At 33.6% G+C, this 24780-nt stretch overlaps 1 protein-coding gene and 1 long non-coding RNA gene across 2 annotated transcripts in view; both read left to right on the plus strand.

The window, feature by feature from the left end:
• LOC127731851 (uncharacterized) overlaps positions 1-19978 on the plus strand; it is a 37160-nt gene extending 17182 nt beyond the window's left edge. The window contains exon 2 of the long non-coding RNA XR_007995837.1: positions 19389-19978. This is a non-coding gene — a long non-coding RNA (uncharacterized LOC127731851). The remainder of the gene's footprint in view (positions 1-19388) is intronic.
• On the plus strand, positions 140-17842 carry LOC127731847 (14-3-3 protein beta/alpha-1-like). The gene is made up of 5 exons (XM_052240717.1): positions 140-562; positions 4217-4364; positions 9597-9760; positions 14617-14712; positions 15381-17842. Exons 1-5 carry the CDS (start codon positions 248-250, stop codon positions 15438-15440), a joined length of 783 nt encoding a protein of 260 aa, XP_052096677.1. The 5' UTR covers positions 140-247; the 3' UTR covers positions 15441-17842.
• Positions 19979-24780: the final 4802 nt, after the last annotated feature.

The following is a 24780-nucleotide window of genomic DNA, read 5'->3' on the forward strand; positions in this document are numbered from 1 at the left end:
TATATTCGATTATTCTAACGATAACTATTTTTATCCTTTCCAGTGCATCCTTCTTCCCTGACATATTTTTATTGAATTTAAACAATTAAACTTTATCAGTAAGGTCCATGAAAATAAAGGAGTAGCGGAAGAATCAGTGATGTCACCTGCACTTTGATTGGTTAGTGTATTCCGCCATATTGGGAAGGTGGAGATAGAGTAAAGAGTAGTAGACTTCAAATTTCGATTATTTACAACTATTTTAACCATGTCGGAAGTCGAAGATAAAAAGGAACGCGAGACTCTAGTTCAAAAAGCTAAGTTAGCCGAACAAGCTGAAAGGTATGATGATATGGCCGAGGCCATGAAAAAAGTGGTCGAAAAGTTTAGGAAGTTGAACAACGAGGAGAGGAATCTGCTTTCCGTTGCCTACAAAAATGTTGTTGGGGCCCGGCGGTCATCATGGAGAGTAATTTCAAGTATAGAATCTAAGACAGACGGCACAGAAAAGAAACAGCAATTGGCTAAAGATTACAAAAACAAAGTAACAACCGAACTCCAAGAAATTTGCAAAGACGTTCTGGTGAGTGAAAGTTGACGGATGTTTCTTGTTGTGTCGTTTTGCGTGCAGTTTTCATTGCATGTTAATTTTTATTGTGTTTTCTTTAAATTATATATGTTAATATATCAAAGAAAATATGTTTTACATCGGATCGCGGTACACAGATTCAGATAGCATCGTTTTTGCATGTGCAGGAAGACGAGAATTTGGATCATCATAAAATTGGCATGTGTTTGTATATTCATCCGCGTCATTGATAAAAATGTAAAAATTTTGCATGAGTCATGAGCTCATCATCTCCTCTGCAGTATTATTGCAGATCTAGACACTCCGTGGACATCTTGAATGCAGTATGCTATGATTTATCTAATTGTTCACAGAATCAACAGCTTGGCAGCACTGATTATATAATGGAGCACTCTGCATAAATTATGCAAAAATTACAAACCTGTGTGATTTTCCACTATGAAGTATCCACAGTAAATTTATTGCCAGCAGTTTTTTAATGCAATATTTTAGGTTTGCATTTGTATGTAGTCTTGTAGTTGTATGCCTACTTCAAAATTTATGATTATGTGCAGTTCTTGTACCAAAGAATTTAAAAAAAAAGTCTGGTCATGGACCTTTCAGTTGCAAATGCACTATGTAACTCAAAATCTGTGGGTAAAAATTAAAAACAGATCATAGCTTGAATCAAATCAAATCTGGGTTGGGTCTCGTGGAAATTGGAACTTTTATATGGTCCTTTGCTGCATTTTATAAAGTAGCCTTTGAATATGAATTTGTTTCCCTGTGTCATGTGTGTATAGAAAGCATATGAGAAAACAAAATATTTATCCAAATATACTGTAAATATGACCATGATGCATGGATAAATTTAATTACAACAATTTTCCTTTGGGTTCACTCCAATCAATTAAACAGTAGAAACAAGACATTTATGTTATCCGCTCTTTAATGGGGTTGTTGTCTCTTTGACACTTTCCCCGTTTCCATTCTCAACTTTATTTTGTATGTTAACCATGTAAATGTTGCAGTTTCAACTTCTATTTTCACTGAAGACAGCAGATTGCCATATATATATGTAAGAAAGGATCCAATTGAAAAAAATAAGAAAGAACAGTCTAATGGTGTTCCCAGCTGATTGCTTGTTATATTATCAGGAAACTTGTACTCCCCCCCTTTACATCATGGTCCAGTTACATGTACTTGGATTTAATTATCAATTTTCACTGTTAACTTTAGTGTTCGTCAGTTTGGTGGGAACTACTTGTGATAGATCAATGATATTTTCTTTAAAGTTGCATTACATTCAGCACAAATCAGTTTGATGACTATTTCAAGGCCCTGTCCCCTAGATCATTGTCCAGGGACTTTGAATTGTTGCATTGTTGCTGTCCATCAGATTGTCTGTTTTTTAATTTTCTGCAGACAAGTGAAACATATCTCTGTGTCAACTGTTTCATATTACAACTTGATCTACTTGTAAGTAGTGTTCAATTGAAGATGGTTTTTAAAAGGGTAGATCTGGGTGTAGTACATGTACATGCATGAACACACAGTTTTTATACGCCTGTCAAAATTTTGAGGGGACGGGACATATTATGGTATACAAATGTCGTCTGTCCGGCGTAAACATGTCGCACCTTAACTTGAGATCGACTTCTCCAAATTTCATTTAACTTAACATAGTTGTTTCTTATGATGGTCAAACGATCTGTATACTTTTTTGGTGAAAATAAGATTAAAACATTTTGAGTTATGGGACTTAGTAACTAAAACAGGTGTGTGGTTTTTTTTTTCACATGTCGCGCCTTATCTCAAAAAACGATTTATGATTATTGCTTTAAATTTTACACACTTCTTAGTTATATTAATATTAAGATCTGTATACTTTTTGGTTTTGATTCAAAATTTTATTTTTGAGATATTGATTTTTTTTTTTAAAAAGGGGGGTTTTCACATGTCACGCTGTATCTCAAAAACGATTTATGATTATTGCTTAAAATTTGACACACTTTTTAGTTATATTAATCTAAAGATCTGTATACTTTTTGGTTTTGATTCAAAATTTTATTTTAGAGATATTGAGTTTTTTGTAAAAAAAGGGGGTTTTCACATGTCAGGCCGTATGTCAGAAACTATTTATGATTATTGCATAAAAATTCACACACAAGACGATGGGCGTATCATGCACTCATGGCGCAGCTGTTTATTATTTTTGGAGGGTTAGACACCAATGCTAACCCACTAGCTTGAGAGTAGTAAAAATTAGGCAGGACTAGTAAAGTTTTCATCACATTAGTATAAATTTTGGTTAACACCCAGAATTTCACAAAGTTTAACTTGTTAACACAACAAATCCCGGTTTCCCTTGAAAGCTGTCAACCCTACCCTCTTATATCTCCTACTCCCAACTCCCATGAACAACATGTACTCTCATTTCCCATGCACAACATGTAATTCTCTGGGCTATCCCATTCCTGAAAATGAAAAAATGGTTATGGCTTTAAGGAACAGTGATGCCGAAATGTATACAGGTCAACTTCTGCTTAAGGTAAAAATATGTAAACATGTACAGATTCTTAGGAATTGAACCTTCATCCTGCTAAAAAAAAACTGAGGCAAAGAAGTCCATTAAGAATTATCAGAAGTGGGAGTACCCTTGTCCTTTTGTACGTCCGAAAGTTGGTTTCCGTTCACTAACTTTAGTTTGCCTCAACCAATTGTTATGAAACTTATACACAATGCTTATTACCACCAAACACAGATCAAGTTTGAATTTCGGTTGCATCACTTAAACCGTTATAGAGTTATGCCCCTTTACAAATGGAAAATTTCTGTTCTCTTACTTTAGTTTACCTCAACCAAATGTTATGTAACTTATTCACAATGTTTATTACCACAAAACATAGATCAATTTTGAATTATAGTGGTGTCACTTTCACCGTTCTAGAGTTATGCCCTTTACAAATGGAAAAATAGCTGAATTTTTCATTTCCCTCTTAACTCTAGATTTCCTCAACCAAATGGTTTGAAACATATACAATGCTTATTACCACAAAATACAGATCAAGTTAGAATTTTGGTGGTGTCACTTTAACTGTTCTAGAGTTGTGCGCTTTACAAATGGAAAAATTCCTGAATTTATCGTTTCTATTCTCTATTTAAGTTTGCCTCAACCAAATGGTATGAAACTTATACACAATACTTATTACCACAAAACTCAGATCAAGTACAAATTTGGGTAGCGTCACTTTTACCGTTCTTCTGACAGTTATGTCCCTTTATAACTTTATATGATATGCAAGCGGGGGCATCTTCTGTGTCCATTGGATACATTCCCCATTTATTTTAAAAGAGTTATGCCCCTTGGAAATATAAAATATGTGCAACGCGGGGGACATTGGAACTCTGTTCTTTTGTTTTATTATTATTTTTCTCACTCAATTATTCTTAAATGTACATTTGTACTTTTGTTATAACAAAACAATTATTGCATCCCAATTGTTAACCCCTGAAGACTTGTCCTTAGGAAGACATCTCATTTAGGGCAATAAGTGTTTATTGGTTACTTGAGCTACACTATATAAAATAAGAAGAGTGGTATGATTGAGCTACACTGTAGTCAACATGTAGGTAGATATTCACTTTTTAATTCTTTATTTTTTACAGCATCTGCTTGACGAACATTTATTAAAAGAAGCTACTGAAGATACAGATAGTGGAAATGAAAGCAAAGTGTTCTATTTAAAAATGAAGGGAGATTACTACCGATATCTGGCAGAGGTTACAGATGAGGATGGGGCTGAGGGTAAACAAGGTAAATACTAAAATGATGTTAAATCCCACATTCCAGGTATCCAACGTTCTACCCCTGTACCCTAAGCATACAATGTAAGTGCCTTAATTTGTTTCATTTGTTAATACAATGCATTTGAAAGCATAAGTAACCTGCAAGTGCTCACAAGTGCTTGGATTCCTTCTTACATTGTAAATGATAAAAAGTAGTAAAATTAACACACCAGCATGATCAATATGAGTTTTACATCCAACTCTTTGACCAAAAAATACCTGTATGTCACTGTCATGAACATTTCAGTAATACTTGCAACCAATTTTGGCAAAGTATTTTAAGAAAAGAGTAGCCATTTTGATTTGTGAGGGAGAACTTTAATATAGTTTCTGTAAATCTTGTCCACATTTTAATAAGGCATGTGACAAGACATTGGACTTTTAAGTTAGATAAATTGTGCACCTGATCAGGCCATAATCTTGCCGGCGAAATGACGATTTAAGTCGCCAAAGAATTTTGAAAATCGCTATATCTCGCCGGCTGACTGACTTCATAACGAAGTCAAATCGCTATCAAAATCGGTAAAAGGGAGACAACTTGTGATTGACAAGTCTCACAGGTAAAAAAAATGGCAGCTGGCAAGGAAAATCGAGATTTTCGAAACGACCCAGGACTAATACTGTCAACGATCAAATTAAATAAATACAACGGCGACTTTGAACATCCTCGGATATAACTTTCAAAACTGTTCAAACGGAAAACTGACCGTCTGTTTTAAGTTATCATTTTACGATAATTTTCATCTGAGGATGTTGCGTAATCACTCAGCTGATTTGTTTTATTTTTACAACTTACACGAGTCGATCAATTTTACTATTCGGTAGGTAAAAGGTTGGAATTAACGGTAGATTTATTATATTGATTGAATAAAAATTGAAATACAAAAGGTAGAAAGACTGCTGATGGATAATGTGATGGCAAACGTACGACACTCGACCAGGTTGTGATCAGCAGTGGATTGTTTCTCACGACCATTTCGTTGATATGGATGATATTTTAAAAAAATTAGCTCTTTGTCGGATAATTAATATGCGATTGAAAAATATTTTCATTTATAGACTTACAATCTTTAACGATAATCTCAATTTACAACTAACATAATGTCCTGGACATTCAATAATGTTTTACAAAATAATGACAAGTGGTGATATAAATTAAATTCCCAGTCATGTGAAATTCAACAGGAAAACTGGGAGTTATATTTTTTCTGGACTTTTAAAAATAAATTGAGGCAGATGCACATGAATTTAATGCATCATAATCATGATAATATTACTAGGCTACTCCCTCATGTCCCAATCAACAAATTTTATTTAGAACACAATGGTATCAATAAATAAATAACAACTATATATTGTCTAAACCTTTTCATTAAGAACTTTCTATATATAAATTGTGTACAATAACATATAAAAAAACTGCAAGTATATCTTTTATTGAATATAAAACAATTTCCTTAGTGATAAGCATGAAAACACGATGCAACCGAAACGGTAATGGAATCTCACTTCTCCAAGAAATTGACCACTTCTCCCTTCTCTCTCTTGGAAGGAGAAGTCACTTCTCCCTCTTCAAAATCCTAGATTAGGCCCTGCTGATGCTTCAAAATTGGTACAGTGAATGTTTTAATGCTATATATTGACACTTAATTTTCATTTTGATATTGTGTGTCCATAGATGGCTGTTCCAGAATTAAATGTATGGGGACTGGAAGACTCTCTTTCTGATCACCCACCTTGCATTAATTTTAATAATCTACTACCCCCACCTTGAACAAAATAAAAGTGGTAAAAATGCCTACCATACATAAAATTGAATAAAAAAATTTAATTCTTTAAATGTTGCAACACATGCGAGTTTCATTTAATCTGATGGATGTATACAGTGGTACAACTTATTTTTATACGACCGCAAAAAAATTTTGCGGTTGTATATTGGTATGGCGTTGGCGTCGTCGACGTCCGAAGACACATTGGTTTTCGCACTCTGACTTTAGTTTAAGTGAATGGATCTCTATGAAATTTTACCATAAGGTTCAATTCCACAAAAGGAAGGTGGGGATTGATTTTGGGGGTTATGGTACCAACAGTTAAGGAATTAGGGGCCAAAAATAAGCATTTTTGTAACTTCCAGACATAACTTGTGTGTAAGTGTATGGATCTCTCTGACATTGTACCACAAGGTTCCATATTACAAAGGGAATGCTGGGATTGAGTTTGGGGGTAATTGCCCAAAACGTTTAGGAAAAAGGGGCCAAAAATTAAGCATTTTCCTAGTTTCCAGACAATAACTTGTGTTCAAGTGTATGGATCTCTCTGAAATTGCACTGCAAGGTACCATACCACATAGGGAAGGCTGGGATTGATTTTGGGGGTAATTGCCTCAAAATTTTACGAAATTAGGGCCCTTAAAGGGGCAAAAAAACGTGCATTTTTCTAGTTTCAGGACAATAACTTGTGTGTAATTGTATGGATCTTTATGAAATTGTACTGCAAGGTTCCATATCACAAAGGGAAAGCTGGGTTTGAGTTGGGGGGCAATTGTCTTTAACGTTTAGGAATTTGGGGCCAAAAAACAAGCATTTTTCTAGTTTCCAGACAATAACTTAGTGTTCAAGTGTATGGATCTCTCTGAAGTTGTACTGCAAAGTACCATACCACAAAGGGAAGGCTGGGATTGAGTTTGGGGGTGATGAATCATAAGGGGGTTCAAAAAATTTGGGGGGGATTTTTTTTCGTTTTTTTTTCTTTAAAATTTTCCATTTTAAATTAGTTATTTCTGATTTATATATAAAAGCAAATAATAATGATATGGTTTGAATAGGTAAATTTAAAATTTTTTAAGTTCTTAGACCACATTCATTCTGTGTCAGAAACCTATGCTGTGTCAAAAATTTAATTACAATCCAAATTCAGTGCTGTATCAAGCTTGAATGTTGTGTCCATACTTGCCCCAACTGTTCAGGGTTCGACCTCTGCGGTCATATCAAGTTGCTCCCCAGCGGAGCATTTTTTATTGACATCTAATAAAGTTTCCTGCATGTAGGGCTGACCCACCGTAGCAAAAGTTATCACAAGCTTTTCAAGGGTGACCTGCTTGCCCCATCATCTGTAATCTCTATCTCTCCTGTTTGTTTAAATGTCTGCAATGTTTGGCATCTCTGTCACAAAACTCAGGCTTTAGTACAGGGTCCTTATATACCCACCCTCTCCCTTTTTATACAACCGCAAAAAAAATTTTGGGATCGTATAATGGTATGATTTCGTCGTCTGAAGACACATTTGTTTCCAGACAATAACTTAAGTTTAAGTGAATGGATCTCTATGAAATATTTTTAGAAGGTTCAATACCACAAAAGGAAGGTTGGGATCGATTTTAGGGATGATGGTCCCAACCGTTTAGGAATTAGGGGCCCAAAACAAGCATTTATCTAGTTTCAAGACAATAACTTGTGTACAAGTATTTCAAGTGCTCTGAAATTGTACCACAATGTTTAATACCACAAGTAGAAGGTTGGGATATATTTTAAGGGTTATGGGGGCCAACAGTTTAGGAATTGAGGGCCAAAAAGGGGCCAAAAGCAAGCATTTTTCTAGTTTCCGGACAATAACTTGTGTGTAAGTGTGTGGATCTCTCAGACATTGTACCACAAGGTTCCATATATAACAAAGGGAAGGCTGGGATTGAGTTTGGGGTTAATTGCCCCAAACATGTAGGAATTAGGGGCCAAAAAGAAGCATTTTTCTAGTTTCGAGACAATAACTTGTGTTTAAGTGTATGGATCTCTCTGAAATTATACTACAAGATTCCATACTACAAAGGAAAGGCTGGGATTGAGTTTTGGGGTTATTGCTCCAAGGGGGGTTTCAATAAGTTGGGGGGGGGGATTTTTTGTTTACAATTTTTTTAAAGGATTCATATTTTTTTCAAAATTTTTCAGTTTCTTTGTTGAATTAATGAGATGAAACATTGAGCTCTAATCAAAAATTATGAGCTAACCTGAGAAAAATTGTTAAAGGCATGTTTTTAGATCTCAAAACTTGAGAATTTTTTGTGGGATTGTGAAAAAAAATTACTTATACAAGTAAATTTTTGAGAAAATTAAGGGGAGATTATTCAAACATTATAATTAACTTGTATAAGTTTATTTTATTTACTTCTTCAAGTAAATAAAGATTACTTGTACAAGTAGTACCCCTGACTGACAGTTTCAAGCTTGAATATTGTGTCCAAATTTGCTCCAACTGTTCAGGGTTTGACCTCTGCGGTCGTATCAGGCTGCGCTCTGCGAAATATTTTATTATAAACAATAATTTGCAGGGGGTTCCCCTAGTGAAAGTGCTTCCAAATTCATCACTTTCAAGAATGGGCAATAGAAGAAACGAGATTGAGGTGAAGCTCTCCTTATCCTAAAAGAAGTTTATCTCTATGCAAGAGATATATAGGAGATTCAAATTAGCGGTGGTCCAAGATCCATGACCTTTCATTTACCAGTTAAGACCTTTCCAACAGTAGTTAGTTACACCTGTCAGACTCGTATTTTTGTAGGTTAGAAAAATTACAAAAGCATTTAGAACAAAAAATATAAAAATTTAATAATGAAGTATAAAATAATTTTAAAATATGTACCTTTCCTAAAAGGAAACTTATGTATTTGTTTAAATTCTTCCCATTTGATTTGATGTGCAGTCACATGATCTATACTAAAGCAGTGTACAATATACAAGTCTTAACAGTACACAAAAAACAACATAGAAAACCAAAGACTGAGCAGCACAAACCCCACCAAAAATTGGTGGTGATCTCAGGTGCTCCAAAAGGGTAAGCAGATCCTGCTTCACATGTGGCACCAGTTGTTTTGCTCATGTTAGTAAACAACTATACCTGATAATGTACATTAAACTTTATGAAAATAAGAAGATGTGGTATGATTGCCAATGAGACCAACGCTCCACCAGAGACCTAATGATGTAAATTTGACAATCATAGTTCACTGTACAGCCTTTAACAATAAGCAAAATTATACCCCATAGCAAGCTATAAAAGGACCCTAAATGACAAATGTAAAATAATTCAAACAAAAACACTTAACAGCCTGATTTATGAACACAAAAATTGTCATGCCTGTTGATATAACATATGCAAATGTATATAAATGCTGACTAACCGTATACTCATTTTATCTTTTTGTCTTTTCAGAGGTTATGGAAAAGTCAAACAAAGCTTATAAAGAGGCATATGAACAAGCTTTAAAACATATGCCACCTACACATCCTATAAGATTAGGCTTGGCTCTCAACTTCTCTGTATTCTATTATGAAATAATGAATAAACCTGAAGAAGCTTGTAAATTAGCTAAATCTGTAAGTATAGGGCCACACCTAAAAATATTTTGGTTTGCCCAAACCCTACCATAAGGTAGAGACAGTGGGTAGGTAGGTAGGCATTTTCTTTTCTTTTTTCGGCAAAGAGAAATTGAAGCGTCAGATGTTTTTCAGTCTTCATGCCTATCTGATTAAAAAAAAACTTTTTCACATCAGCACAATAAAAGATTTTGAGTAGGCAGATATTTTCTGGGTAGGTAGGGTTAGGGCAAACAAACCTATTCTTTTTTATGGCCTAGTCTTAGATTCATAGACTGTAATTTCAGAAATTATTGCAAGGTTTTTATACGCCCGTTTACGGGACGTATTATGGTATACCCTTGTCCGTCTGTCCGTCCGTCGTCAACATGTCAGACATTAACTCAAAAACGCTTGAACCAATTAGCATAAAACTTTGGTGAATTGTTTATATCTATTGAAATGAGCTCCCTTTCGTTTTTTATAAATTTTAGATTTTACGTTTCCGAGTTATGGGGTTTTATTCATTAAAAAAAGGGGGGTTTTCCAATTTTCGGACAATAACTCAAGAATGCTTTCACCAACTTGCAAGAAATTGTGGTGAATTGTTTATATCTATTGACATGAGCTCCCTTTTAATTTTTATATATTTTAGATTTTACGTTTCCGAGTTACAGGGTTTTATTCATAAAAAAAGGGGGATTTTCCAGTTTTCCGACAAAAAATCAAAAATGCTATCAGCAGTTCGTATGGAACTTTGGTGAATTGTTAATATTTATTGATGTAAGCTCCGTTTAGAATTTTATAAATTTTAAATTTCTGAGTTATGGGGTTTTATTCATTAAAAAAGGGGGGATTTTCCAGTTTTCGGACAATAACTCAAAAATGCTGTCAGCAATTCTCATGAAACTTTGGTGAATTGTTTATATCTATTGATGTAAGCTCCCTTTACATTTTCAAAAATTTCTAATATGACATTGAGAATTAATTGAACTTTATTTGTTAACAGTCTGACAACAGATTTACTAAGTATTGCACAATAGCAAGAAATCTTTAATTGAATATAAATTCAATTCACATAACCAATTTCAAGTTCTTTGACTACGTTTATTCAGAAACCTATAATATGTCAAATATTTAATACAATCCAAATTCAGACCTGTATCAAGCTTGAATATTGTGTCCATTTTTGCCCCAACTGTTCAGGGTTGGACCTCTGCGGGCGTATCCAGCTGCGCTCAGGCCAAAATTAAAATTAAGTTTGTTTCCCCTTACCCGACCGACCCTCTAAAAATCCGCCGACTGAAATAATTTTTTTCGAAAATCACGTTGTTGTTTTTTTTTTTTTCGTTTCGCTCAAAAGTTCGTTTTTTAATTTTGTTTCCTTTAATGGTCCGTATTTTTAACATTCCGCTAAATCATTGTCGCCCGTGTGTTTGCAGCAAAGGGTAAACAACGTATGCAAGGATACTGAAATTGGAATGGAATAATGTTTTAAATAAATGCATCCAAGCAATCTTAACTACTATTCCATTCTAGCTACGCCTCCAATAACAAAATGCGTAGCGAGAATGGCCGAGTAGTTACGATTGCGCATCCGAGCTCACCCTTGAGCTTAAATGTTAGACCCGGTGTTTCTGTCGTGTTTGTGGTAAATCCCTGAGTTTGCCTTTATCAGTGGTTGACTCAATAAGTTGTATATTGGCGTGCTATTTATGCTATTTTGTTTCATTTCGTATGTGATATTGGACCATACACTAGTTGTCTTTGGATAAAATAGTAGTTGATTTTTTTCGAGCTCAGCATCATATTGTGTTGTGAAAAGTCGAGATGACTATACCAGCTAATGCTTTGATAAAAGTTCTTGTAAGTTCTTATGTCTTTTATAAGCTATAATGGGCTGATGATTAAATATGGTCACACATTCAGGGTTTTGTGAAATAAGATGCCAGTGTTTCATTATTATATTTTTAGTTTCTGTATAGATGGGTTGAATTTTGTTAATATTACTAGCGGTTGCTCCCGTTTCGCTGGGCATGTGTTAGCAAGGTTTCCCTTTCTGTATTTTGTGTTTGATAAAAAAAATTGTTGATTTCAGATATTTGATATCCTCGTTTGAGCTTCTTACTGTTTTTTTAAGATCAGTTTTACTGCTTGTGTTTCTGAGATACCTCAATACTTCACCCTGGATAAATCCTTTCAATGAAAACACTTTTTGGGTGTGAGCAGTGTCTGTGCAGATATTGATATGTTTCAGTTGGTTTGATATTGGTTTTAATGTCTTGTATCATACTATGCCTTCGTTAAAGAATCTTTCTCCTTTGTATAATTATGACAGTGTCTAAGAATATTGTTTCATTACAGGAAAATTCGTAGGTGAACTTCAACTATCATTATCATTTTGTTTCTCTGTGTTGAAAGCGTTGTAAAATGTGTTCAAGAATTAACAAACATTGTAAGGTCTGCTAACTCAGCGAATGCTGATCCGCACATAGGTATGCCCAAGGTTTCATGGTAAAGTTTATTGTTAAAAATAAATTCATAGTTTTCTAGAATAAGCCTTAATAGGCGTAGTCATACTCGCTTGGATCACGGTTTGTGGCTTCTAGTATTTCCTTGAATGAAAAACAAGTGTACATATTTTTTGCATCGAATGTTACTAGGTAGCAGTCTCGTTGGGGTTTTATATTTTCAATTGAATTAATAAAACTATAAGAAAGATAACCGTGTCTCAATTTATATGTGGTCTACTCTAAGTCACAAAGACATTGATATTTACAAACATTTTCTAGTCTGAAATTGTAAGGTCTTCTAGTCATGCATAATACATTATACAGTATGTTGTTTTAGTATCAATAAAGTTCAATTTGTTGTTTTTCTGTGTTTTCCTGTATGTTAGATCATAGATATATTTAAGGGATTTTCTCTAAAAAAAAAAAAAAAAAAAAGCCTACCTACCTACCCACTTCCAAAATGGTGGGTAGGGTAAGGGGAAACAAAGATATTTTTAATTGCGGCCTCAGCGAAGCAGTTTATTGCAAATGATGCTACTTCTTGAGTATTGCAATGATAAGATTAAGAATTCACATTCTGATATAAAATACATATCTATGTAGCTTTTTCTAAAATCGCAATAATTAATATCACATTTTTTCATTCTTCAAAATTCACTATAATTTGTGAATTTACAGTAGTTTTATGGGTGTCATGATTTTCTCAGATATTTTAGAATTGAATAAACACCTTATCGCTATTTAGTCAAATCTAGTCCAATCCGGAAAAAAAACAGTCACTTTAACAACTTCCTGTTTGGTTCAAGTGTCGCAAAAACAAAGGTCATCAGTAACGAGCTGAAAGAGGAAAAAGTTTTAAAAGCGAAAATTTTGAAGATTAGATAGATAATGATCCACTTTTTTAAAACACAAATTAAAATCATAAAAATTATTTGTTTTAAGTGTTTACGATGGTTTACACATGTCTCTCTCAAAAGTTTTATGCTTCATTGTTTAAAAAAGGGTCCCAAATAGGTTCAACTGGATGAAAAAGTGGTGTCATTTCGGAACTTATCCGGATTGGTATAAATAGCGACAAGGTGTAATAGTGAAAAGTAAATTTTATTTTATTTTACTGTAATCATAGTAAAAGATTATATCTACATGTAGTAAAATTCCCTGGGAAGATGGCATATTATAGAAAAATCAATGTAGGCTCTGAGGTCTGGAGGAGGGGATTTTTTTCATATCAAGGACCTCCCATACTTTATAGTGTATCTTTTGTTTTCTTTATTCAAATGGTTTCTGGACTTATTATTTAAGTAAATGAACATAGTTGCAGGTTAAGCTTTATGTCTTATTTTTTGTGCTTCCCAATATCAAGTATTAGAATTACTGACTTTTAAAGAACATTTATATGAAAAATGAAATGATTTCGTACAAAAATTTGACTGGTAAATTAAATTTTGAATTAGTATTGTATAAGAGTAACAAGACAATTTGGGGGTCCATTGAAAATCAGTCCTGTCACTTGAACTTTTCTACTCTGAAAAAGTCCTTTTACTTTCACGACTTGACCTAACCTACCTTAAAAAACTTATACTTGACCATACCTACATATGAAAAAAAAAGTAGTTAGTTTTTTAATATATATATATTGAGACAAGCTATGGCTGCCTCCATTTACAGGTTCAGACCTTTGTGACGGTAGTTGGTTAGACCTGACGGACTTTCATAATTTTGTAGGTTAGAAAAATTACAAAAGCATTTAGAACCAAAAATATAAAATCTAGTATAAAAATAATCTTAAAATATGTATCTTTCCTGAAAGGAAACTTATGTGTTTGCTTAAATTCTTCACAATTGGTTTGATGTGCAGTCACATGACCTGTCGTTGTAAAAGATACCAGGAAATACCTGATCATACCTACATTTATAAAAAAAAAGTAAAGTTATATATATTAGGCACAGCTATGGCTGCTTCATTATTAGACTGAATGTTCAGTAAGAAATTAAGTGAAGTGATTTTGACAAAGTGTATTTTTATGCCCCACCTAGGGGCATTATGTTTTTTTGATCTCTGCCTCCGTTCATTGGTCCGTCCGTCTGTCCCGATTCAGGTTAAAAGTTTTTGGTTGAGGTAGTTTTTTATGAAGTTGAACTCCAATCAACTTGAAACTTAGTACACGTTCCCTCTGATATGATCTTCATAATTTTAATGCCAAATTAGAGTTTTGACCCCATTTTCATGGTCCACTGAACATATAAAATGATAGTGCGAGTGGGGCATCCGTGTACTATGGACACATTCTTGTTTCACATTATTTTATGTGTACACATTCAGTGAGATTGTATATATTTATATTGACAATTTGTATTTTTCAGGCTTTTGATCAAGCTATAACAGAATTAGATACATTAAATGAAGATTCTTATAAGGACAGTACATTAATAATGCAATTATTGAGAGATAATTTAACGGTAAGCGTTGTTTACCTAGACATAAACATATTAGTGGAAGGTTATGAACATTGTAAACCTTTCATATGGATGTTGGAGTGTATGACTTCCAACCCAATATACTTTTGAGTAATTTTAAATGAACCACTACCAAATTTTCTAAAGACTCGGAGAGATGATTTAATCAGGATATAACCCTTTGGGGTTATTCATATCTATAGTTCCTAGTATAGAATTCGTCTTACATTTTCATTGTATCCACTCATAGATGAGATTTTTCTAAGTGCCCTCCCTATGTCCCATGTTTGCTTTTATGGAACAGACCTAAAATGACATTTGCTGAGAGGTTAAGGATAAAATCCTTGTTCACACACACACAGTCACAAATATTTTTTTTTCTTGCGTCCAAACTTACTAATTACTGACCCTCAAACAAATAATTGCAATATTCACATAAAACATAATGTATATCACCTGATTAGAAAATTTCAACATTATATTTTCCCTAATCTGCAAAATATTTGTAATCCAATCAAATTTGAATGAAATCAAAACTTTGAATTCTGTTCCATTAAACATGCCTAACCAATTTGAGTAACAGATCTATTAGGATAATAAACATGAGTTTATAATGTATAGTCTACCATCCACCAGATTTATTAAATGCTTTGATTATCTATTTTTTCCAGCTTTGGACATCAGATACACAAGCCGATGCAGATGACGCTGATCAACAAGAAGCCAATTGATTATATCATTATCATAACGTGTCATTCACACAGAAACTTTGGTATGACCTCAGATCGTATGTGTGTGAGAGAATGCTGTTACCAATAGTCTCATATACTTCAATTCTGCCTGGTTTATTTTTAGTATCATTTTGTCAAGTTCATGTTGCCATAGTTACTACATAGAAGTCTTCACTAGTTAATGTTTGGTCTTTAGGTTTGTTCAGAATTTAATATTAGATTCTACTACTCAATTGGAAAAAAATAGACTTTTAAATTGTCAGTCAAGCAATTTCAATTTTGTGATAATTTGTAACAGCTAAAGATAGGTTTCTATGGCAACGTAGATTTTGTTCATGCAAGAATGAGTGAAGATGGTTTTCATTTTAATGTATCGCGTAAAGAATTGATAGAAAAGTATTATCTGATAAGAAATTAACCATAGTTTAATCAAAAAGTGATCATATATTTCTTATATATATTCTGGTGAAATAGGAAAGCATGTTAAGCTTGACGTTATTTACTTTTACACTGTTACTTGTACTGTGTCGGTGACAACAGGTTATATACCTGTGTTTTACTATGTTTGTTGTTTTTGGTTTATTTTCCTTTTTTTTTTTTTTTTTTTTTCTCTACTTGATATGCCCACTTCACTTCATTTTGTTTTTTTTTTCTCAGGGTTATGAGTTGTTCGTATTTAACAAAATGCAGATATTTTTTTTCCCCCAACAAGCTTATTTGTGCTATCTAAAAAAATAATTTCTTTTTGTCTTTGCTCTGTGAGCATGCTTTGAGGAGACAGATGTCTAGAAAAGATTAGAAAGAGATGCCCCATTATGCTCGGTGATGAGAATGATAGATCTGTTTTAAAAAATGAACATTTACACATATGTGCTTTAGCAAATTTCTTCCAAGATTATTTTTACCCATAGTGCACCAAAGTTTCTCTTCGTCAATCTTTATAAGTGCTTTTGTCTGTTTTTTATTACTGTATTATTCTCAAGTAGAAAGAGTTATAGATGTATTTGTAGTTATATAATATTATAATTTCTTTATTCTCCCAATAATTAGTCAAATGGAAGCCAAAAAAATATCTTGTGTTATAAGCTGTTGCAAGGTCAGCAGGGAAAAAATGGCTTGAACAGGGGTTCAAATGATTTAGATTAAAAGTCATAATTTCCTTTAATCCTAAGTTCATTGTAAATTTATGCACAATAAAAAAACGTTTATTAATAGAATCAGTGCTTTAGAAGTTGACAGAAAACCATTTAATAACTATTATAAGGCTTAGATTTTTTTACAAATTGGTTCTGTTGAAAAGTTTGTTAATGTGAAACAATTTGAACTGTAATTAATCAAAGGGTTAGTAGCCCCCTCATCTAGCAAGCTAAACATACATTGCAAAGCCAAACTATTGGCATGGTTAAAATATTTGTGAACCCCTGAAGAGCTTCATACTCTTGCCAGTCGATCAATCAGTTGCATACAACAATCAACCAATTTCATTGGTTAATCAGTTGAAGGTGAGCATTTTCCATTGGTTAAATGAGATGACCTTTGACTTGTTTAATATCACATGATAACTGTTGTGTAGAATTTGTCGTCATGGTAATAACTTTTTTATTTAAATGAGTAGGGCTTTGTTATGTTTATCTGATAACATTCAGATGTTTTGATTAGTTGACTAGCGCATTTTCAATTAAATTTTGTTATTTAGCCTTTGATTAAAAAAAGAGAGAAAAAAATAACTGGCTCCAAGTATTTATCTGTACTGTTTAAAGATAAACCAAATTTTTCAAGTTATATTTATCTATGTATTTGGAACTATAAATTTTTAACCTTTTTGTCTTTGACTATGTTCTCTAATGGCTGGTATCTAAGTATGTCTACATTTCTGTTGTGTCAAAATTCAATTTTATTAATTCCTTACTGAAATTAATTACACTTGGGATTCATGCTTGAGAAAAAAAATAATAATTGGTGCTTTAAAGGAAGGGGGTATTGAAAAATCATGCTCTTCTACAAATGTTTTCTTAGAAATGTGAGACATATTTAGACAAAAGTCATTCTCTATTTTATGTAATTCCCTAAGTTTTTACCAAGTTCTTCTTTAGTGTGTAAGAGTTGTCTCCCTTAGAAAAGGTTTTAATTTAGAAAGTTGCTTTTGTATGAAATTTGTGCCAGTTTAAAAGATTTAGGTCAAAATGACAATTAAAATTAGTATAAAATTGTTTAATTTAGGAACATAACTCTTACTGAACTTGGGGAAAACAGGGAAGATTAATGTTGAAGCCATGATATTTGAAATATTTATTAAAAACTACCGTGGACTCCGGGTTTTCACGCTTTTTATGTGTTCTACACATGGCCTGTATGATTTGGTTATTAAGACATCATAAATGAATAAATGTTTTGTCTACATACTCTGTTTTATTTGTTCACCAAAAACCAGTCTTGAAAAATTGAGAAAAAAACAACAGGCTGGTTTTTTTATCGAATAAAATTACAGCTGAAAATTTCTCTCATTAGATATATAGCTGTTGCCAGGATGGAAGATGTGTATTATGTTTACAGCTTTTTCTAAAAACCAGGCATGGTTCATGATAATATTGATTCATGGTAAAAAGTGATGCAGATATTTTAATAGTTTCATTTCATCAAGTTGCAGGGGCATTGGTGGCCAAACAACTGTTTCACTAGCCTGTCAACAATGAGGTTGTCAGTTTGAATCCTGCACATGGCTGGTGTGTTTGAAATAATCTTAATTGACTAGGATTGTCTTTTTTCCTACAGAAGTGGGTTGTTCTCTCCAGGCACTCCAGCTCCCTCCACCAATAATAACTGACGGCCATGAAATAGCACAATAGTGTTTAACATAAATCATAAAGTTCCAGTGGTACAAATTATTTGTAAAAATTCATTCAAATTTTTTGACTGATTAATTTGAAAATCTTTTTTTTATGCCCCCACCATAACCGTGGGGGCATTAAGTTTTACCCTTGTCCGTCTGTACGTCCCAAAATTGGTTTCCGTTCTCTAACTTGAGTTTTCCTCAAGCAAATGGTATGGAACTTATACACAATGCTTATTACCACAAAACACAGATCAAGTTTGAATTTTGGTGGCATCACTTTAACCGTTCTAGAGTTATGCCCCTTTATAAATTGAAAAATTGCAAAATTTTTATTTTCTTCTGAATACTGTAAATTCAGAAATTATTGTGAGGTTTATATTAATGCGAGTAGATGAATATCGCAATAATAAGAACTCGCATTCTGATATCTGATACTTATATCTGTATGCAGATTTTCCTGAAATCGCAATAATTAATCTCGCATTTTAGTCCCATTCTTCAAAAATCGCAATAATTTCTGAATTTACAGTATCGAGTCATTTTTATACGACCGCAAAAAAATTTTGTGGTCGTATATTGGTATGACGTTGACGTCGTCGTCGTCCGAAGACACATTGGTTTTCGCACTCTAACTTTAGTTTAAGTGAATGGATCTTTATGAAATTTTACCATAAGGTTCAATACCACAAAAGGAAGGTTGGGATTGATTTTGGGGGTTATGGTACCAACAGTTAAGGAATAAGGGGCCAAAAATAAGCATTTTTATACGACCGCAAAAATTGAAAATTTTTTGGTCGTATATTGGTATGACGTTGGCGTCGTCGTCGTCGTCGTCGTCGTCGTCGTCGTCGTCGTCGTCGTCGTCGTCGTCGTCCGGCGTCGTCCGAAGACACATTGGTTTTCGCACTCTAACTTTAGTTTAAGTGAATGGATCTCTATGAAATTTTACCATAAGGTTCAATACCACAAAAGGAAGGTTGGGATTGATTTTGGGGGTTATGGTACCAACAGTTAAGGAATTAGGGGCCAAAAAGGGGCCAAAAATAAGCATTTTTGTAACTTCCAGACATAACTTGTGTGTTAGTGTATGGATCTCTCTGACATTGTACCACAAGGTTCCATATCACACAGGGAATGCTGGGATTAATTTTGGGGGTAATTGCCTCAAAATATTAGAAATAAGGGGCCAAAAAAGGGGCAAAAAACAAGCATTTTTTTAGTTTCATGACAATAACTTGTGTGTAAGTGTATGGATCTTTCTGAAATTGTACTACAAGGTTCCATATCACAAAGGGAAAGCTGGAATTGAGTTTGGGGGTAATTGCCCAAAACGTTTAGGAATAAGGGGCCAAAAAGGGGCCAAAAATAAGCATTTTTCTAGTTTCCAGACAATAACTTGTGTTCAAGTGTATGGATCTCTCTGAAATTGTACCACAAGGTTCCATATCACACAGGGAATGCTGGGATTGATTTTGGGGGTAATTGCCCAAAACGTTTAGGAATAAGGGGCCAAAAAGGGGCCAAAAATAAGCATTTTTCTAGTTTCCAGACAATAACTTGTGTTCAAGTGTATGGATCTCTCTGAAATTGTACTCCAAGGTACCATACCACAAAGGAAAAGCTGGGATTGAGTTTGGGGGTGATGAATCATAAGGGGGTTCAAAAAATTTGGGGGGGGGGGATTTTTTTTTTTTTCCTTTTTTTTTTCTTTTAAAATTTTCCATTTTAAGTTGGTTATTTCTGTTTTATATTTAAAAGCAAATAATAACGATATGGTAGGAGATACACACCAAACAGGATGTGTAAATTATTATAAAATAAGTATTGTGCAATAGCAAGAAATTTTCAATTGCACAGTATTGCACAATAGCAAGAAATCTTCAATTGCACAGTATTGCGCAATAGCAAGAAATCTTCAATTGCACAGTATTGTGCAATAGCAAGAAATATCCAATAGCACAATATTGCGCAATAGCAAGAAATTGTCAATTGTACAGTATTGCGCAATAGCAAGAAATATTCAATTGCACAGTATTGTTCAAAAGAAGATACTTCGTATAAATTGCTTATTTCTTGACCAATTTCAATGGGGTTTTATTCTTGAATTCTTGGGGTTCTTTAATATGCTGATTCTAACCGTGTATTAAGTTTTTGGATTTTGGGCCCCGTTTTTAAATTGGTCCACATTGAGGTCCAAAGGGTCCAAAATTAAACTTTGTTTGATTACATCAAAAATTGAATTATTGGGGTTCTTTGATATGCCAAATCTAACCGTGTATTTAGATTCTTAATTTTTGGTTCTGTTTTCAAATTGGTCTACATTAAGGTCCAAAGGGTCCAAAATTAAACTTAGTTTGATTTTAACAAAAATTGGATTCTTAGGATTCTTTGATATGCTGAATCTAAACATGTATTTAGATTTTTGATTATGGGCCCAGTTTTCAAGTTGGTCCAAATCGGGGTCCAAAATTAAACTTTGTTTGATTTCAACAAAATTGAATATATGGGGTTCTTTGATATGCTGAATCTAACCATGTATTTAGATTTTTGATTTTTGGGCCCCATTATCAACTTAGTCCACATTGAGGTCAAAAGGGTCCAAAATTAAACTTTGTTTGATTTCATCAAAAATTGTATTCTTGGGGTTCTTTGATATGCTGAATCTAACCATGAATTTTGATTTTGGATATTGGACCATAATAGTTGAATGTCCAATTTAAAATTTTTAAGTTCTTAGACCACATTCATTCTGTGTCAGAAACCTATGCTGTGTCAAATATTTAATCACAATCCAAATTCAGAGCTGTATCAAGCTTGAATGTTGTGTCCATACTTGCCCCAACTGTTCAGGGTTCGACCTCTGCGGTCGTATCAAGCTGCGCCCTGCGGAGCATTTTATTGTAACTTCCAGACATAACTTGTGTGCTAGTTTATGGATCTCTCTGACATTGTACCACAAGGTTCCATATCACAAAGGAAATGCTGGGATTGATTTTGGGGGTAATTGCCTCAAAATTTTGGGAATTAGGGGCCAAAAAAGGGGAAAAAAATAAGCATTTTTCTAGTTTCATGACAATAACTTGTGTGTAAGTGTATAGATCTTTATGAAATTGTACTACAAGGTTCCATATCACAAAGGAAAAGCTTGAATTGAGTTTGGGGGTAATTGCCCAAAACGTTCAGGAATAAGGGGCCAAAAATAAGCATTTTTCTAGTTTCCAGACAATAAATTGTGTTCAAGTGTATGGATCTCTCTGAAATTGTACTACAAGGTACCATACTACTAAGGAAAGGCTGGGATTGATTTTGGGGGTAATTGCCTCAAAAGTTTAGGAAAAAGGGGCAAAAATCCAGCATTTTTCTAGTTTCAGGACAATAACTTGTGTGTAAGTGTATGGATCTTTATGAAATTGTACTACAAGGTTCCATATCACAAAGGGAATTCTGGGATTGATTTTGGGGGTAATTGCCTCAAAATTTTAGGAATTAGGGGCCAAAAAGGGAAAAAAAACAAGCATTTTTCTAGTTTCAGGACAATAACTTGTATGTAAGTGTATGGATCTTTATGAAATTGTACTACAAGGTTCCATATCTTAAAGGGAAAGCTGGGTTTGAGTTTGGGGGTAATTGCCCTAAACGTATAGGAATTTGGGGCAAAAAAACAAGCATTTTTCTAGTTTCCAGACAATAACTTGTGTTCAAGTGTATGGATCTCTCTGAAATTGTACTGCAAGGTACCATACCATAAAGGGAAGGCTTAGATTGAGTTTGGGGGTGATGAATCATAAGGGGGTTCAAAAAATTTGGGGGGAGGGATTTTTTTTTCCTTTTTTTTTTTAAATTTTTCATTTTAAATTAGTTATTTCTTATTTATATGTAAAAGCAAATGATAATGATATGGTTTGAATAGGTCAATTAATAATTTATAAGTTCTTGGACCACATTCATTCTGTGTCAGAAACCTATGCTGTGTCAAATATTTAATCACAATCCAAATTCAGTGTGTATCAAGCTTGAATGTTGTGTCCATACTTGCCCCAACTGTTCAGGGTTAGACCTCTGTGGTCGTATCAAGCTGCGCCCAGCGGAGTATTTTATTTAAATTGGAGTTGTCTTTCTTTGTCCATGATTATAGTTGAATCAACTACAATCAATGCTTTATACAATGCAATGTTTAATTTTGACTTCCACTGATAAAACACAGATCAAGTTGAATTTGGGTAGACTAAGTGTCACTTTAACCATTATTGAGTTATGCCCCTTTATAAATCGAAAGATTGCAAAATTTTTAGTTTCCATTCTGTTACTTAAGTTTGCCCCAACTAAACATTATGAAACCTATACACAATATTCATTACCACAAAACTAAGATCAAGGACATATTTTTTGTTTCCGTTTTCTAACTTTAGTTTGCCTCAACCAAATGTTATGAAACTTATACACGATGCTTGTTACTACATAATACAGATTAAGTACGAAATTAGGTGGCGACACTTTTACCATTCTTAAGTTACTTCCCTTTATAAACATAATCAAAGTAGTGAAGTACTGAACATATGATGACCGCAAGTTCTTGTGGCTGGTCAAAAGCACTTGTCACAGAAAAAAATCACATCTCTATACCTGAAACTGAGGTTAATGTACAGAGATATATTTCTTTCTGAGAGAAGTTCGTGCGTGGATGATGAACAAATGACAGGAAATTCAACCTCACCGTAATAACTATTATATTGTAGTGATACAAATCAGTATACACTGGTTTGTTGTTATATATTATATTAATATAACAGTTACATGTATATATAATTTTCATCCATTTGTATATCATTCTATTCTACTATTCTAAAAATAGCGCAGTGCAAGTGCATGGTGGACACTCTTCTGTAAAAATTCGATTTTTCTAAAAGAATGGATATGAGTAGGAGTTCATATTTTCCCGCAAAAACAATTACAGAGTTACTGGTCCTTGCCGGGATTATTGCAAAATGTTCTTGAGATATTCTTCCGCATGCTTTAACACATTTTTTCGGTACGTGTGCATAGATATTATCAATGATTTTTTTACTTATATATATATATAAATATCTAACGACAAAACATTTTCATATTATTGATTTATGTTCTAAACAAAAATATTTTTATCAGTATTCATAGAAGAGATGTATTTATAACAAACGATAAGGAATGTTAGTTTGCACTAGTTTAATATCCGCGTATTTATCTTGTTTATTGATCGGTTTCAATCACAAAACGAAAGTTACGTGTGCAAAATTTAGGCGATAGCAATACATCGGAATGACCTCACGGTCATCTCGATGTAAAAACTGCTGAATTTTTTAGTTTGTCTCAACCAAATGTTATCAAACTTATACACAACCGTTCTAGAGTTATGCATGTTTACAAATAGAAAAATTGTTGAATTTTTAGTTTCTGTTCTGTACTATAAAAGTTAGCCTCAACCAAATTGTTATGAGACTTTCACACAATGCTGATTACCACAAAACTCAGATCAAGTTCAAATTTGGGTAGCATCACTTTTACCATTCTTCAGTTATGTCCCTTTATAACTATATGATATGCAAGCAGGGGCATCTGTGGACACTATCCACATTTATTTTTCTTTCAAATCTTGTTAATCTTAAACGAAAAATTTGTTCTTAAATTTGATATAGGTTTTATTGTTATTTTAAGAGTTATCTCCCTTTGCATTAAATGGTTTAAATACTCTTGTGCAAGGAGCAAAAACTAAAGGGTCCCGGTAAAGTGAGAAACGGAACAGAAACGAAACAGAGCGAAACGAAACGAAACATGGCGAAACGAAACGAAACACAGCGAAACGAAACGAAACACGACGAAACGAAACGAAACATGTAAATTGAGAAACGAAACACTACGAAACGAAACAAAATCTGTATTTTGAGGATCGACATATAGAAAATCTTCCTGACGAGATATGTGCATAGCCGAAGACACCGAATATTCCATTCAACTTTGAAAAAATTACTCGTCATTTACATTGGTATCTTCGTGCATTAGTTGCAATTAGTCAACTTGTTTTGTCAAATGTGAGGCTTAGGAGTGTCAGCTATGCTACAGAGCCTGTTCTAGTATCAAGGCTTCTTGTCACGTCCAACGATGAGGGAACATTGAAATTATAATAGCTGTTACTGGGGATCGTCTGAATATCAGCCTCAAACAAAATTGGCCATTCTTACCTTTGTGACTAGGATTTTTATGTACCGCCTACGGTAGTAGGGCATAATCTTTTCCGGTCTGTGCTGCCGTCCGTCAGTCCGTCCGTCCAATACTAGGTTTATTCTGTTTGTTAAGATAGATTAAATTACAATAGAGTTGTGTTCATGTCAACTTGAAACACATGTTCATTATGACATGTTCTTTTTGAAATGTATGCTAAATTAGGAATTTGAACCATAATTTGCGATTCAATGAACATGCAAATTTGATATTTTAAGCGAGTCATACTGTCCTATGGATACTTAACACATG

The sequence above is a fragment of the Mytilus californianus genome, unplaced genomic scaffold, assembly GCF_021869535.1.
Source record: "Mytilus californianus isolate M0D057914Y unplaced genomic scaffold, xbMytCali1.0.p SCAF_21, whole genome shotgun sequence".
Classification (NCBI taxonomy): Eukaryota; Metazoa; Mollusca; class Bivalvia; order Mytilida; family Mytilidae; genus Mytilus; species Mytilus californianus.

Bases quoted from the DNA above. Each gene is read 5' to 3' on its own strand.
- LOC127731847 (XM_052240717.1), top strand. From the start codon at position 248: ATGTCGGAAGTCGAAGATAAAAAGGAACGCGAGACTCTAGTTCAAAAA. The intron at 4,365-9,596 runs GTAAATACTAAA...TTGTCTTTTCAG, and splicing joins TGGGGCTGAGGGTAAACAAG to AGGTTATGGAAAAGTCAAAC. The intron at 9,761-14,616 runs GTAAGTATAGGG...TGTATTTTTCAG, and splicing joins CTTGTAAATTAGCTAAATCT to GCTTTTGATCAAGCTATAAC.